This window comes from Dendrobates tinctorius, unplaced genomic scaffold, assembly GCF_039654945.1.
Source record: "Dendrobates tinctorius isolate UK_male_01 unplaced genomic scaffold, ASM3965494v1 ptg000157l, whole genome shotgun sequence".
NCBI classification, from domain to species: Eukaryota; Metazoa; Chordata; class Amphibia; order Anura; family Dendrobatidae; genus Dendrobates; species Dendrobates tinctorius.
In genome coordinates this window covers 16,389,028-16,403,379 of record NW_027361824.1, presented here as the reverse complement: position 1 = coordinate 16,403,379, position 14,352 = coordinate 16,389,028, and the positions used below count along the sequence as shown (strand labels likewise).

Below are 14,352 nucleotides of genomic sequence, written 5' to 3'. Positions count from 1 at the left end.
CGTGAGGCAGAAGTAGCTGCTGGAACCTAGTGTAAGAGGGTGGACAAGTAGTCCTGTCCCCCTCAAGAAGATTTCAAGGCAAGTGTGCTGAAGGATACTTTTGTGTGTGGTTATATTTGTGTTTATAATCATATAAAAATATTTTATCCCTATGGCCGCTGCGTGTGTCAGGTTCCTGCAGCGTTAACTGCATGACTGTCCCCAGGGAGTAGGGAGGACGGCATAGAAAGAAGCCAAAGAGGCAGCAGGACATCACAGGCAATTGGGGACCCCTGCAAAAATGAAAGCTTATAAGTCCGGGAAGCGTATGGTCCAGCGGAAAAGGGGGACATTGGGAAAAGGTAGCACTCTGCTGTGAGTACTGAAACAGGGAGTATTTGCTCAACGAATGACCCCTGGGACTGATATAGGCAAAGTATCAGGGTATTGGGATTGTGGCGCCCCTGAGGGTTCAGTCGCCACAGAGGCACTGCACCTTACCCAGAGGTGTGGTATCCCACTCTCAGGTAAGGAGGGAGCACCACCCAGGACTCTAACACCTGCACCCAACACAGACTATTGCAGCAGGGCACCCTGGACGTACCCTAAGAGAGGATGGTCTCATCCCTGGCTGGATAGTAAAGGGTGTGGGGGAAGTGGGTGGAGAAGGTAGGAAGAGAGAGGGGGAGCTAACAGAGCAGGAAAGAACAGTGCAGAAAGAGTGAGTCAGACATCAGGAGAAAGTGAAAGTAAGCAGACGTGCTGTGAGCCAGCTCCCTGTCAGAAAGAGCTGCAGAGAGAAAGCTGAAAGGGAGAGACAGAAGGAAGCTCCCAGAAGAGAGCAAGGGTCCTTGGGACACGGGTAGTGAGAAGTCCACCCGTGGGACCCGTATCCATGCTGACTACCATTAGGTGAAGGGACCAGGTCGCAGTGGGGTACCGGCCCCTGATACTAGTGGAGAAATCACCAGACTCAGCTAGTAAGCTGGAGGCAGGGGCACCTCTAGGTGCTCCAGCCACAGCCACAGTTATCTTCACTGAAAAGGCTGCCACATAGGAGCAAGGGGACGCAGAGAGGACGTTACCTGACAGGGTCTACGGCTGCTGGCTCGTGACACTGACTGAGGTGTTGGGCAGGAAGGGCTGAAAGCCAGCACAGTGAGACAGCCAGGAGAGGCATATACAGAAAGGAGTCCTGGGAAGGTGTATCCTGATCTACCTGGGAGTTTGCTGGACCCTTCACCTGGAGGACACGGCACCAAGCGGGCACCTGTGTACACAAGAACTGTGAGTAAAGCTTTAGAAACTGCACCCAGCTGTGTCTTCTGAATCATTTCTGCATCACCTACCCTGCACCACATTCACCATCCTCACCTTTAACATCTACATCCAAGCTGCCCTGGGATACAGCTCTACCTGTGGAGCGCTAAACCATCTCTGCATAGTAGCGTCGGTCCCCTGACCGAATACCACTTTTTTTATAAACTTTATTTCCCTGTAAATATCCCTTTAATTGGACGCCCAGGGCCACGTACCGGGTCACTGCTGCCATGATACATCCCGTTAAGGACCGGCCTGGTACCGAGTACCCCACTGCCCTAGCCGGCGATCCAGGATCATAGTGACACACATGGACCAATATGACTCTACCCCTTAGAAAACGTAGGTAATTTCAACTTCGCTCAGTGCCCCCTGCGGTACCTGTTGCCAGGAGCAAAACGCCAACTGTAACTCTGAGAAAGGAGTGGGTGTATTGTGTGGAAGATGAAGAAGGAAAATATATAACCTGTTATTCCCTGTTTACCAGTGCGGCTGTGTAAAAAATGGACATTGTTTATAAGGACTGGTCTGGCTCATTGATTGAAATGGGAAAATGGAGCAGGAGTGCACTGAAAACGAAGAAGGAGGTATCAGATCCAGCAACAATGTCGCACACGCACACCCTCAACACATTTCTCTTATAATATTTTTTTGGTCCAAGGGCCACGTTGCCATACTGAACTAATCCGAAGGATCACAAAAAATGGGGAACTTGCAAGAATACATGACTAGAACCACCATTAATACAGCACCAAAACCAGGTTTTCAGTATTTGAGGAGGATTTGGAGAGTTCCTGCTCCAAAAACAAATCAGTATGAATGCATACCAACTTAAACTGAGTTTTTGCAGGAGAAGCTCGCCAAATCGTCTTCATGATCTCAAATCTCCAACTTTTGAGGCTTTTTAAATTTTAACATAGCCATGAAGCTATGTCACCACATGTATGCAGCTCCAGAACCACCATTAATATATGAATACAGCACCAGAACCACCATCAGTACATGAATGCAGCACCAGAACCACCATCAGTACATGAATGCAGCACCAGAACCACCATCAGTACATGAATGCAGCTCCAGAACCCACCATCAGTACATGTATACAGCACCAAGCTTAATACAGTGATCAACTATAATGTCAGGTCAGCCCCATATATAATTGTATCGCTTGAACCTACTATTCCCAGTATGTCCTTACAAATGGTAAGGATGGTACCTCATAAGTGACATCTTCTCTGATTCAATTTGTTCCCATCCCTTTTGTCACCGTGTAGTACAGATGCCATGATGACATTTTACACCGAGAGCACATCTCTACAGACTTTCCTCTTCTTTGTCTTCAGCAGCACTTCCCGACATGTTGCCCTTAGAAATAAAAGTATCATTATACGGTCCCATAAATATAAATATCCCCCATTCTGCGCTCCAGAATAAATAATTGCCCCTCATTGTGCTTCCGGTACAAAATATCCCCCGCACACTGCTCCTCTCTATAATGTCCCTCATACTACCGTCTTCAAAATATCCCCCCAAATTGCACCTCTACATATCTCCCCCACACTACCTCTGAGCATAAAGACCCCATTCACAACCCCCTAATTTCCTCATAATGTCCCCACAGTGTCCCGGTAGGATCCACCGTTGTCCCTGCAGTTTTCAAATGTAGTCGTGTCTGAAAGATGCAAACACATTAGAATTTAGGAAGGAGGGAGCAGGGTCTCCCGGGCAGCTCCATGGGCTGCACAACACACTTTGGGGGGCCACATACAGCCCTCAGGTCATATGTTGTGTAGGCCTGCTGTAATACACGGTGTCTCTCTCGTGATGCTCCTTATCAGTCCTGCGGGGCTAGTTGCTCATCTCTGACTGATGTCACACTGCAATAATCTCCAGGATTTAATTTGTGACTATTGTTAAACTTGTTCAAAATTCTCAAAACATGAAAATATAAATGATTTGGAAAGTAGTAGTTTATGTTATTTAGAGAGTGTAATGTTCTCAGCTCAGGGATTACTCTCCTATAATCCTATGTGTGTCATGTTTTAAGCCAGGTGGACATGGGAAGTATAAATGTACATTATTAGTGGGTGTATTTAGGGGATGGAGGGTCGTGCGCCCTGGCTGCTGGGTGTGGGTTGTGCATCCTGTGTGTGGGTTGTGTGCCCAGGTTGCTGGGTGTGGGCTGGGTGCCCCACCTGCTGACTATGGTTTGGGCCCCCCAGCTGCTGGGTATGGGTTGGGTGCCCCGGCTGCTGGGTGTGGGCTGGGCACCTCACCTGCTGAGTATGGGTTGGGCATCCAGCTGCTGGGTAATGGTTGCGCACCCCGGTTGCTGGGTATGGGTCGGGCGCCCCGGTTGCTGAGTATGGGTCGGGCGCCCCGGTTGCTGGGTATGGGTCAGGAGCCCTGGTTACTGGGTATGGGTTGGGCACCCCGGCTACTGAGTATGAGTTGGGCACTAGCAGCATTAGTTTAATAGGAAAGTCTTATAATGATATGGATACATAGGATTTTGGCAGCAGACTGACCTCTTATGGTGCAGGAGAGCATGACCCCGCTTAGTACTAGCAGGCTGATGATTTAGTTGCTGAACTACAAATACCCATAGACACATTGTCCTGCCAAAGTAATAAGATGTCCCCTAAGGTCAACCCTCGCCTATAGTCTCTGCTATGGTATGGGGACATCTGTTGCTCAGCTCTCCCCTCGCTATGAGCAAGAGAGGTCCATGCAATTAGGAGATCTATGAGACATCCTACAAAAGTGACCATTTCTGTTCTATTCCAGACACAGAATCCTTCAGATCCAACTGGTGAAGGGACCCAACAAAATACTCTTGTCTTTGGATGACCTGACATTTATCAACCCAAAGCTGAGTGTGAAGGTAAATGGATAAGTGTAGACAACTAGTGCTTATTTCCTTTTTATATTTCATCCCTTCTCCTTCCCCTTTTCCTCCATCTTTTCCTGTTTTTTTTTTATCTGCTTTATTATCCAACATCATAACTTCTTTATTCTGCTTCAAGTTCATATCCATCATCAGATTCAAGTTCGTATCCATCATCAGATTCGTCGTCCTCCTTATCTTTAAAGATAATTTCCACCACATTTTAACTAGTAATCATTCAGCACTGGGGAAAAGTGGTGTAAGAAAATAAAAAAAATAAAAAAAATAGTGTACTTAGTACCGTTCTGTAGGGCGCTGCTCCTTCATTCTCATAGCAGTGTCCATTACTGGACTGTCAGTATCAGCATCCATCATGGAGCATCAGCGGGCGATGACTGGGTGCTGCCAACACATAATGCCCACTCTCTTCTCCCTTTCCTATCAGATGTTGATGCTATCAGTGGGGTAAGGAACACAGCTCAGAAAGTGGTGGAGCGGCACATATCAGGAAGGTGAATACAACTTTTTTTGTTAGTTTAATAAGCCACCACTGGGCAAAACAAGTCTAAGTTACTGTAAAATGTAGTGGAAACTTCTTTAAATCATTATCGTCATCTTCTTTGTCATCCATCAACATCTTCTTCTTTCTTCTACTCCGTCATACTCTTCTTCCTTCTACGTCATAATTTTTTCCCTTCAACTCCATCTTCTTCCTTTAACTCCATTTTCTTCTTCCTTCTACTCCATCATCTCCTTCTTCTTCCTTTTGCTCCATAATATTCTTCTTATTCCTTCTTCTTCTTTCTACTCCATCATCTTCTTCTTTTCCTTCTACTCCATCTTCTCATTCTTCTTCCTCCTACTCCAACATCTTCTTTTCCTTCTACTCCATCTTCTCATTTTTTTCTCCTTCTCCAACATCTTCTTCATCCATCTTCTTTCATCTACTCCATCGTCTTCTTTCGTCTACTCCATCATCTTTTTCCTTCAACTCTCATCTTCTTCTTCCTTCTACTACATCAGATTCTTCTTTTCCTTCTACTCCGTCTTCTCATTCTTCTTCCTCCTACTCCAACATCTTCTTCATCTATCTTCTTTCATCTACTCCATCGTCTTCTTTCGTCTACTCCATCATCTTTTTCCTCCAACTCTCATCTTCTTCTTCCTTCTACTACATCAGATTCTTCTTTCTTTTTTCCCATCATCTTCTTATTATTTAGTCTATCATCTTCTTCATCCTTCTTCTTACTTTTTCCATTATTTTCCCCTTCCTTCTCCTTCACCGTCATCATCTTCTTTCTCATAAAAATAACCCCTGTAGAAATGCCTGATTGGAGCCTATGCATGTAGTCACAAAGCTCTATTGGAAATTTTCTTTGGCATGACGCCACGATGCTTTATCAGTCTATGGAGCCCATGTGTGAAAGTGCACTATGAGGGGGCTTATAAGAAGTGTGGAGAGGTGTTGCAAGAAAACGTGGTTTGGCTTTTTGGAAATCGGATGCAGGGCTGTGAGATATTTACATGGAGGGATTGGAGGCGGATTATAAAATTGTCATATGTCCTTCCGCATTACATGGGAATTACGTTTGTATTTGTATCATAAGTAGAGAGGTATAATAAACCCCCGGGATGTGGACTAAATCCTAATGGATCCTAATGGAGAGGTAAATCATAATAATAATAAAGTGTTTTAGATTAATGGCAAAGGATCAAATATGTACAAATCAATCTAATTTTGATTTTAAAAAGTGGAATTTTTTATAATCTAGTCAGACCACCCCAATCCAGAGATCTTACTCTGCTGCTCATCATGTAAGAAAGTTTCCATTGTTTTTTAGAATATTAGAGAACTGCCTTAATTGAAAATGTCCTGATATAATATTTCGCTTTATTATAGAAGCTGAATATTGACAATCTGAGTGACACCAAAAGTGGTTCCGACTGCAAAAGCCTGAAATCTATGGCGCGCTCACTGTCCACTAGAAGCACGGGGGTCACCCATGAGAACTCCAACGTGGCCGTGTATGAGGTAAGGCGGCACTAAAAATCAAGATTTTTTTTTATCCTTACATAGTATGGAAGTAGCGTATTTCATTCTAGGGGCAAAGTCAACACCTGGAAATTGTAGGAAAACTCATAGAATCGTAGAATGTTAGAGTTGGAAGTGACCTACGGGGTCATCGTGTCCAACCCCCTTCTCAATCAATCAATTCACATCGGCCTCTTTGCATATTGTCTGCACCCCAAATACAGTACCTCTTTATTGTAGGTAATGTCCAAAATTTGTCGCTTGGGTACAAAATTTGGTAATAATTATTTCCGAAATATGTCATTGGCAATATATTGGGGACCTTTATGTCTCATGGTGCCTTACCGTCAGTCCCTAGTCTACCAGCAGTGTCCTCCTGCCCCGTCTTCTACTGTCTTGATCCTTTTCCGGCACCTATAAGAGTATGCACTGTTGCTTTCTCTACGTCTCTTACAAGGTCGGCGTTCAGCCTAGTGCATTGATCCTCAACTAATACTCAGCTGACCCGAGATACTTAGGGAAACCTTCCTACAAAACCTCTTGGGCCGAACATTAAGTTGTGGTCCCCTTTCAGAAAATTACAGTCCTTAGGTTCGCAAACTGATCTTTACTCACTGTTCTCAAGTCTAGTCTCTACCTCTGCTCCCGCTGTCAGTTATCGTGTGCAGTACTGAAGTCACATTGACAGAGCTGCAGCCAGTCGGTGAGCTCGGCATCTGTGAGCAGGGAGTTCCAGCCATACAGGCAGCTCAACAACTGGCTGCAGCGCTGTCGACGTGACGCCAACATTGCAGTCTGCATTGGCGGAGACTCAACGGTGAACCCGGGACAGTGATTAAGCTCGGTTTATTTGGTTGTAACAAACTACACCCAAGTATTACGATTTTCTGAAAGGGGGACATCCACTTAAAGGTTTTATTGATCAAGATTCTGCAAAGCTGTTCTTCAGTGTCAAACTGGTTTGTACCTCGATGTTGAGTTTTGTTTGCCGCCTGCCCTGACCTGCTGCTAATCTTTAGCATTGAGTGATCTTTACCTGTCCTAATCTACGCACATTTCATGGATTTTATCAGTTGCTCCTAACTGCGGCCACACTCAGGGTGTTTTGGAAATATCTTGCTGCAAAGTTGAGATGGGCACTAAAGGGTGACTACCAGGGATACCAGGTTTTCTTACACCACTTCCAGGTTGGTCTCCTCACAACTTGAGATAGGAGAAGTAGAATCAGCACTCCTGGATTATTTAGGAAAGTAGTGTTGGTCTGTAAATGGTGGAGGATGCGGGCAAATTCTTTGTAGTTTCTTTAATTAAATCACAAAGGTATCAACCAAATCTTCTCTTTGTTTCTATCTGCTCAATGTGAGTTCTTCAAGATGCAAGAGGGCTTACATTCCAATTATAGAGACAAACTTGTATTCGGGAATTCCAGAATTGATGCCGGGTGCCTTGGGGCGCAAAGTGCCATTTTCTAACTTGTGCCCTCAAGATTTGGAAACGTTAATTCTTAGATACAGATGTGTTATTAAAAAGACATTTTGCTGGTCCGAATATTGAAATGTCATTAAATATTAGGGATTTCCATTGAAGCAAAACCTTTTTTCTACATTGCAAGAACCAACCATTGATTAGAAGATGGTTTTACAGACAGTAGGATTTTGATTCGAACACCACCAGTCTTAAATTGGCTGCTTGGAAAAAGTCGATGAATGGATGGATAATCTCTTTAGAAATAAAATTCAACAATAAATAGTGTGGATATTTGTGATGAGCGAACGTGCTTGGATAACGTCTTTTCCGAGCATGGTCGGGTGTTGTCCGAACATCTGGGCATGCTCGTATATTATGTTCGAGTCCCTGCAGCTGCATGATTTGCTGCTGTTAGACAGCCTCAACAAATGTGAGGCTTGCCTGTTTGTTTGGGATTCCCCTATGCTCTAAATAAATAATTAAGAAAAAAAAACAGCATGAGTTCCCTGTATTTTTGATAACTAGCCAGGCAAAGCTCATAGCTGGGGGTTTCAACTCTCAGTTTTCAGGGCAATTCAAATTCACGACAGTGAAATCCTAGTGAATTGCAGTGAACTCGCCTCTGCCCTGTGAGACTTTCTTTCTTTTAGCGGGGATCTAACCGAGGTCACCGCAGTTCAGGGGCCTGGCTTGGAATGCAGCCTCAGTGACTGGCAGTAACCTCGAAGACATCACTGCTAGTCACTGAGGCTGCGCTCACATCAGCTCATTCCCTAGTGGTTCTCAGCCTGGACAGTCGCATATTGGCACCGTCCAGGTTGAAAACTGTTTAGACATGGATTACGGTGTGGGACAGAATGACAGACATGTGAGGGATATTGTTACTATTTATTTTTGTTTTATTAAAGGACACAAGGGATCCAGTGGAGTTAGGCATTAGGTGAGTATAACTGTGTTTGTTATTTTTCAATAAAAAAGTAAAAATGTGCTTTGTTTTATTTCAAATAAAAGACTTTATTCTGACTGTGTCTTTATTTACCATATACTGTAATTATAGGATTAGTAACGGATAGGTGTCTCAAGGCCACAGATATGAACCCCACTTGCTACCACTACAGGGCAAGTGGGAAGAGCGAGGCTAATTGCCAGAATTGGAGCATCTAATAGATGCGCTTTTTCTGGGAACCTGTGGGCTGCTATTTTTAAGCTAGGTGGTAAATATCCATGGCCTCTTATCAGCCTGAGAATTCCAGCCCCCAGCTGTCTGCTTTAGCTGGTTGTCAAAAATGTAGGGGAGACCCCACTCTGTTTTTTTTAGATTATTTATTTAAATAATTAAAAAATATGGTGTGGGGAACCCTCTGTTCTGGATAACCAGCCTTGCTGAAGCTGACAGCTGAGAGTTGCAGCCCCCATCTGTGAGTTTTACCTGGCTGGTTATCAAAAATAGCAATAGTCCCTTCAGCTGATACCATTGACCGGAGGTAAACTTTATACCTCCATTCACAGCTGCGGGCTCATGCTGTCTTTTGACTGCATGGGGACTGTAGCTGTTTGACCGGCGGTGATGATTTTACCGCCGGTCAGAAGCGGTGTTTGCCGCGCTCTCATGCACATGACAGTGAGACAAACATCCGGTATTTGGAGGGGTCGAACCCGAAAAATAACACGGACTTCCTGTGGAAGAAGTAGATGTTAGGTACGGACGTCAAACTTTACTGTTCAGGTTTGTCTATCTCTAATCTTGGGTTACATCCTGTATTATACTCCAGAGCTGCACTCATTATTCTGCCGGTGCAGTCACTGTGTACATACATTACATTACTGATCCTAAGTTACATCCTGTATTATACCCCAGAGCTGCACTTATTATTCTGCTGGTGCAGTCACCGTGTACATGCATTACATTACTGATCCTGTACTGATCCAGAGTTACCTCCTGTATTATACTCCAGAGCTGCACTCACTATTCTGCTGGTGCAGTCACTGTGTACATACATTACATTACTGATCCTGAGTTACATCCTGTATTATACCCCAGAGCTGCACTCAGTATTTTGCTCTTGCAGTCACTGTGTACATACATTACATTACTGATCCTGAGTTACATCCTGTATTATACCCCAGAGCTGCACTCACTATTCTGCTGGTGCAGTCACTGTGTACATACATTACATTACTGATCCTGAGTTACATCCTGTATTATACTCCAGAGCTGCACTCACTATTCTGCTGGGGCAGTCACTGTGTACATTACATTACATTACTGATCCTGAGTTACATCCTGTATTATACTCCAGAGCTGCACTCACTATTCTGCTGGTGCATTCACTGTGTACATACATTACATTACTGATCCTGAGTTACATCCTGTATTATACTCCAGAGCTGCACTCACTATTCTGCTGGTGCAGTCACTGTGTACATACATTACATTACTGATCCTGAGTTACATCCTGTATTATACCCCAGAGCTGCACTCACTATTCTGCTGGTGCAGTCACTGTGTACATACATTACATTACTGATCCTGAGTTACATCCTGTATTATACTCCAGAGCTGCACTCACTATTCTGCTGGGGCAGTCACTGTGTACATTACATTACATTACTGATCCTGAGTTACATCCTGTATTATACTCCAGAGCTGCACTCACTATTCTGCTGGTGCATTCACTGTGTACATACATTACATTACTGATCCTGAGTTACATCCTGTATTATACTCCAGAGCTGCACTCACTATTCTGCTGGTGCAGTCACTGTGTACATACATTACATTACTGATCCTGAGTTACATCCTGTATTATACCCCAGAGCTGCACTCACTATTCTGCTGGTGCAGTCACTGTGTACATACATTACATTACTGATCCTGAGTTATATCCTGTATTATACTCCAGAGCTGCACTCACTATTCTGCTGGTGCATTCACTGTGTACATACATTACATTACTGATCCTGAGTTACATCCTGTATTATACCCCAGAACTGCACTCACTATTCTGCTGGTGCAGTCACTGTGTACATACATTACATTACTGATCCTGAGTTTCAACTCTTGTCTCAATTGTAATGCATAAATTACTTTATTACTTTAGTGTTTCTGATTTATGATGTGCTATTACTTTGTAGGGAGATTGGGTTTGGCTAAAGAAATTTGAGCCAGGTGCGTACCACGAGCTGCGGCAGAGCACAACCAGCACATTACGCAAGGTAAGATGATTACTTTGGTTAATATTCTCCAATAAATAATGGATACCTGCCAACTAGTTACTTTAAAGCTGGTGACTCTTTCTTCTTTCCTCCGTGATGTGATGGGGGAGATTTATTGCAGAGTACAGATATTTGAGTCAAATTGGCACCAGTGTGCTTTAATAGCACCCTATGGTTCCAGTATCAAAGTCAGGAATGGCCTAACGGGCTTTCAACCCGTGCATCAATCACCATTGCTGCAGTTGGCATCACGGAGAGTCTACCACCTGGAGCTTGTGACTGTTAAAAATCAGCTTTCATTTGTATAGCAGTATTATTTATACACTGCTTAAAAAAATAAAGGGAACACTAAAATACCACATCCTAGAAGTCAGTGAATGAAATATTCCAGTTATAAATCTTTAATCATTACATAGTAAAATGCATTGAGAATGATAAAAATAAAAATGATCAATGTAAATCAAAATTAATATTCCATGGAGGTCTGGATTTGGAACGATACTCAAAATCAAAGTGGAGAATCAAATTACAGGCTGATCCAACTTCAGTGGAAATGCCTCAAGACAAGGAAATGATGCTCAGTAGTGTGTGTGGCCTCCACATGCCTGTACGACCTCATTTCAATGTTTGGACATGGTCCTTATGAGGCAGCGGATGTTCTCTTGAGGCATCTCCTCCCAGACCTGGATTAAAGCAACAGACAACTCCTGGACAATCTGTGGTGCACACTGGCGTTGGTGGATGGAACGAGTCATGATGTCCCATATGTGCTCGATTGGAGTCAGGTCTGGGGAAAGGGCAGTCCATAGCTTCAATGCCTTCATCATGCAGTAACTGCTGACACACTTCAGCCTCATGAGGTTTAGCATTGTCATGCATCAGAAGGAACCCAGGACCCAGTGCACCTGCATGTGGTTTCAAAATGGGTCTGAGGATCTCATCCTGGTACCTAATGCAGCCAGAGTACCTCTGGCTAGCACATGGAGGGCTGTGGTGCCCTTTAAAGAAATGCCTCCCCACACCATTACTGACCCACTGCCAAACCAGTCATTATGGAGGATGATGCAGGCAGCAGAACATTCTATGCGGTGTCTCCAGACTCTGTCATGTTTATCACAAGTCCTCAGTCTGAACCTGCTTTCATCTGTGAAGAGCACAGGGCATTAATGTCACAGGGCGTCAATGTCAAATCTGCCAAACACTGTGTTCTCTGGCAAATACCAATCGTCCTGCACAGTGTTGGGCTGTGAGCACAACCCCCATCTGTGGACGTCGGACCCTCAGACCATTCTCATGGAGTTGGTTTCTAACCATTTGTGCAGACACATGCACATTTGTGGCCTGCTGGAGGTCATTTTGCAGGGCTCTGGCAGTGCTCCTCCTGTTCCTCCTTGCACAAAGGCTGAGGTAGCAGTCCTGCTGCTGGGTTGTTGCCCTCCTACGGCCCCCTCCAAATCTCCTGGTGTACTGGCCGGTCTCCTGGTAGCGCCTCCAGCCTCTGGACACTACACTAACAGACACAGCAAGCCTTCTTGCCACAGCTCGCTTTGATGTGCCATCCTGGATGAGCTGCGCTACCTGAGCCACTTGTGTGGGTTGTAGAGTCCATCTCATGCTACCACGAGTGTGAAAGCACAACCAACATTCAAAAGTGACCAAAGCATCAGCCAGAAAGCATTGGTACTGAGATGTGGTCTGTGGTCCCCAACTGCAGAACCACTGCTTTATTGAGGGTGTCTTGATAATTGCCAATAATTTGCATCTGTTGTCTATTCCATTTGCATAACAGCATGTGAAATTGATTGTCAGTCAGTGTTGCTTCCTAAGTGGACAGTTTGATTTCACAGAAGTTTGATTTACTCGGAGTTATATTCTGTTGTTTAAGTGTTCCCTTTATTTTTTGAGCAGTGTGTATCACATGATCATATTATTAGAATACTTTATGTGTGGAGCTTTTATTTGGTCACTATGTAGCAGACTTCATTGTTTCACTTTACTGTACTGTACAGTCATAAATACAAAATTCTCTTTATTTTTGTCTTTAACCTCCAGTGGGTATGGAAAATATTCAGACCCCTTTAAATTTTTCACTCTTTGTTTCATTGCAGCCATTTGGTAAATTCAAAAAGTTCATTTTTTACTTATTAATGTACACTCTGCACCCCATCTTGACTGAAAAAAATCAGATATCTAGAAATTTTTGCAAATTTATTAAAAAAGAAAAACTGAAATCTCACATGGTCATAAGTATTCAGCCCCTTTGCTCAGTATTGAGTAAACGCACCTTTTGAGCTAGTACAGCCATGAGTCTTCTTGGGAATGATGCAACAAGTTTTTCACACCTGGATTTGGGGATCCTCTGCCATTCTTCCTTGCAGATCCTCTCCAGTTCCGTCAGGGTGGATGGTGAACGTTGGTGGACAGCCATTTTCAGGTCTCTCCAGAGATGCTCATGGAGCGCCCCGGCCAGGGCTAGCGGGGTACTCGCTACCGGGCCCGTTGATCTCAATGGAAGTTGTCACGGAAGCTGTTACCCGGTCCGTGGCCCTGGGGCTCCATGGCAAAAAGGGGTGAATAGAGTTTATGAATAGTTCATGACGCCACCTGTGGTGTTCGGCAAGTGAGATGTTAGGCCGACGCTGCATGCAGATCCTCTGGGACTGGTGGTGTGTTGCAGCCAAGATGGTGAAGCTCCCCACAGGTGGAGCTGTAGTCCCAGGGCAGTGTAGATGTAGGGGTAGCTGAGAGGCGCAGGCAGTGTAGAAGCGGGTACCCAGATGTAGCGGTACCAGGGGTGTGGGTGCAGGAATGAATGGAGGACACCAAGGCTTGTAGTTCCAAAGCTTTACTCACAGTCTGTAGTACACACAGGTGTCTGCCTCCGTGCTGTGTCCCCCGGGTCAGGGGCTCAGTCGACCTTCAGGCAAGATAGGACGCTCCCTTCCACCACTCCGCCAACATGTGCCTTTCTGAACGTCTCCTCTATAGCGCCATTAAGTGTGAAGATCTACTAGTACTGAGTTACACTGGAGTTCCTCCTGACAGATGTTCCCAAGAACTCTACTTGTACGGCAGACAGCTGTAGCCTGCTTCGGGGACACTCTACTCCTGAGTCCCGGGTCACTATCAATGTTGCTGTTGTGCCCCCAAGTCTTAGATGGGAGTAGTGCATTTACAGCCCACTACTTTACCGGTGTCTGCTGCAGAACCATTAGTGTTCATACAACCTCAGGGACCGGGCCCCGGCCTTGCGCTTAGAACTTCTAGGCAGGGTTCTTCCTCTAACCCACATCCTCTGTTCCCTTTTACTCCTACGTTCCATACTATTCTTTCCTTCTTATGGAAGATCAGGTTCAATGTCTTTCTCCTTCTTTCCTTTCCCGTGCCAGCTGGCTCAGATCACTGAGGCAGCTGCAGCACTCCATCCTCCATCCCTCTTCCGTGGATCTCC

At 44.8% G+C, this 14,352-nt stretch overlaps 1 protein-coding gene across 1 annotated transcript in view; it reads left to right on the top strand.

Annotated features, from left to right (window-relative positions):
* LOC141051490 (retinal guanylyl cyclase 2-like) overlaps positions 1-14,352 on the top strand; it is a 100,392-nt gene that overhangs the window by 29,940 nt on the left and 56,100 nt on the right. Inside the window, exons 5-7 of the mRNA XM_073548412.1 lie at positions 4,087-4,183; positions 6,087-6,218; positions 10,821-10,901. Of these exons, the coding sequence (XP_073404513.1) occupies positions 4,087-4,183; positions 6,087-6,218; positions 10,821-10,901 (310 nt within the window). The remainder of the gene's footprint in view (positions 1-4,086; positions 4,184-6,086; positions 6,219-10,820; positions 10,902-14,352) is intronic.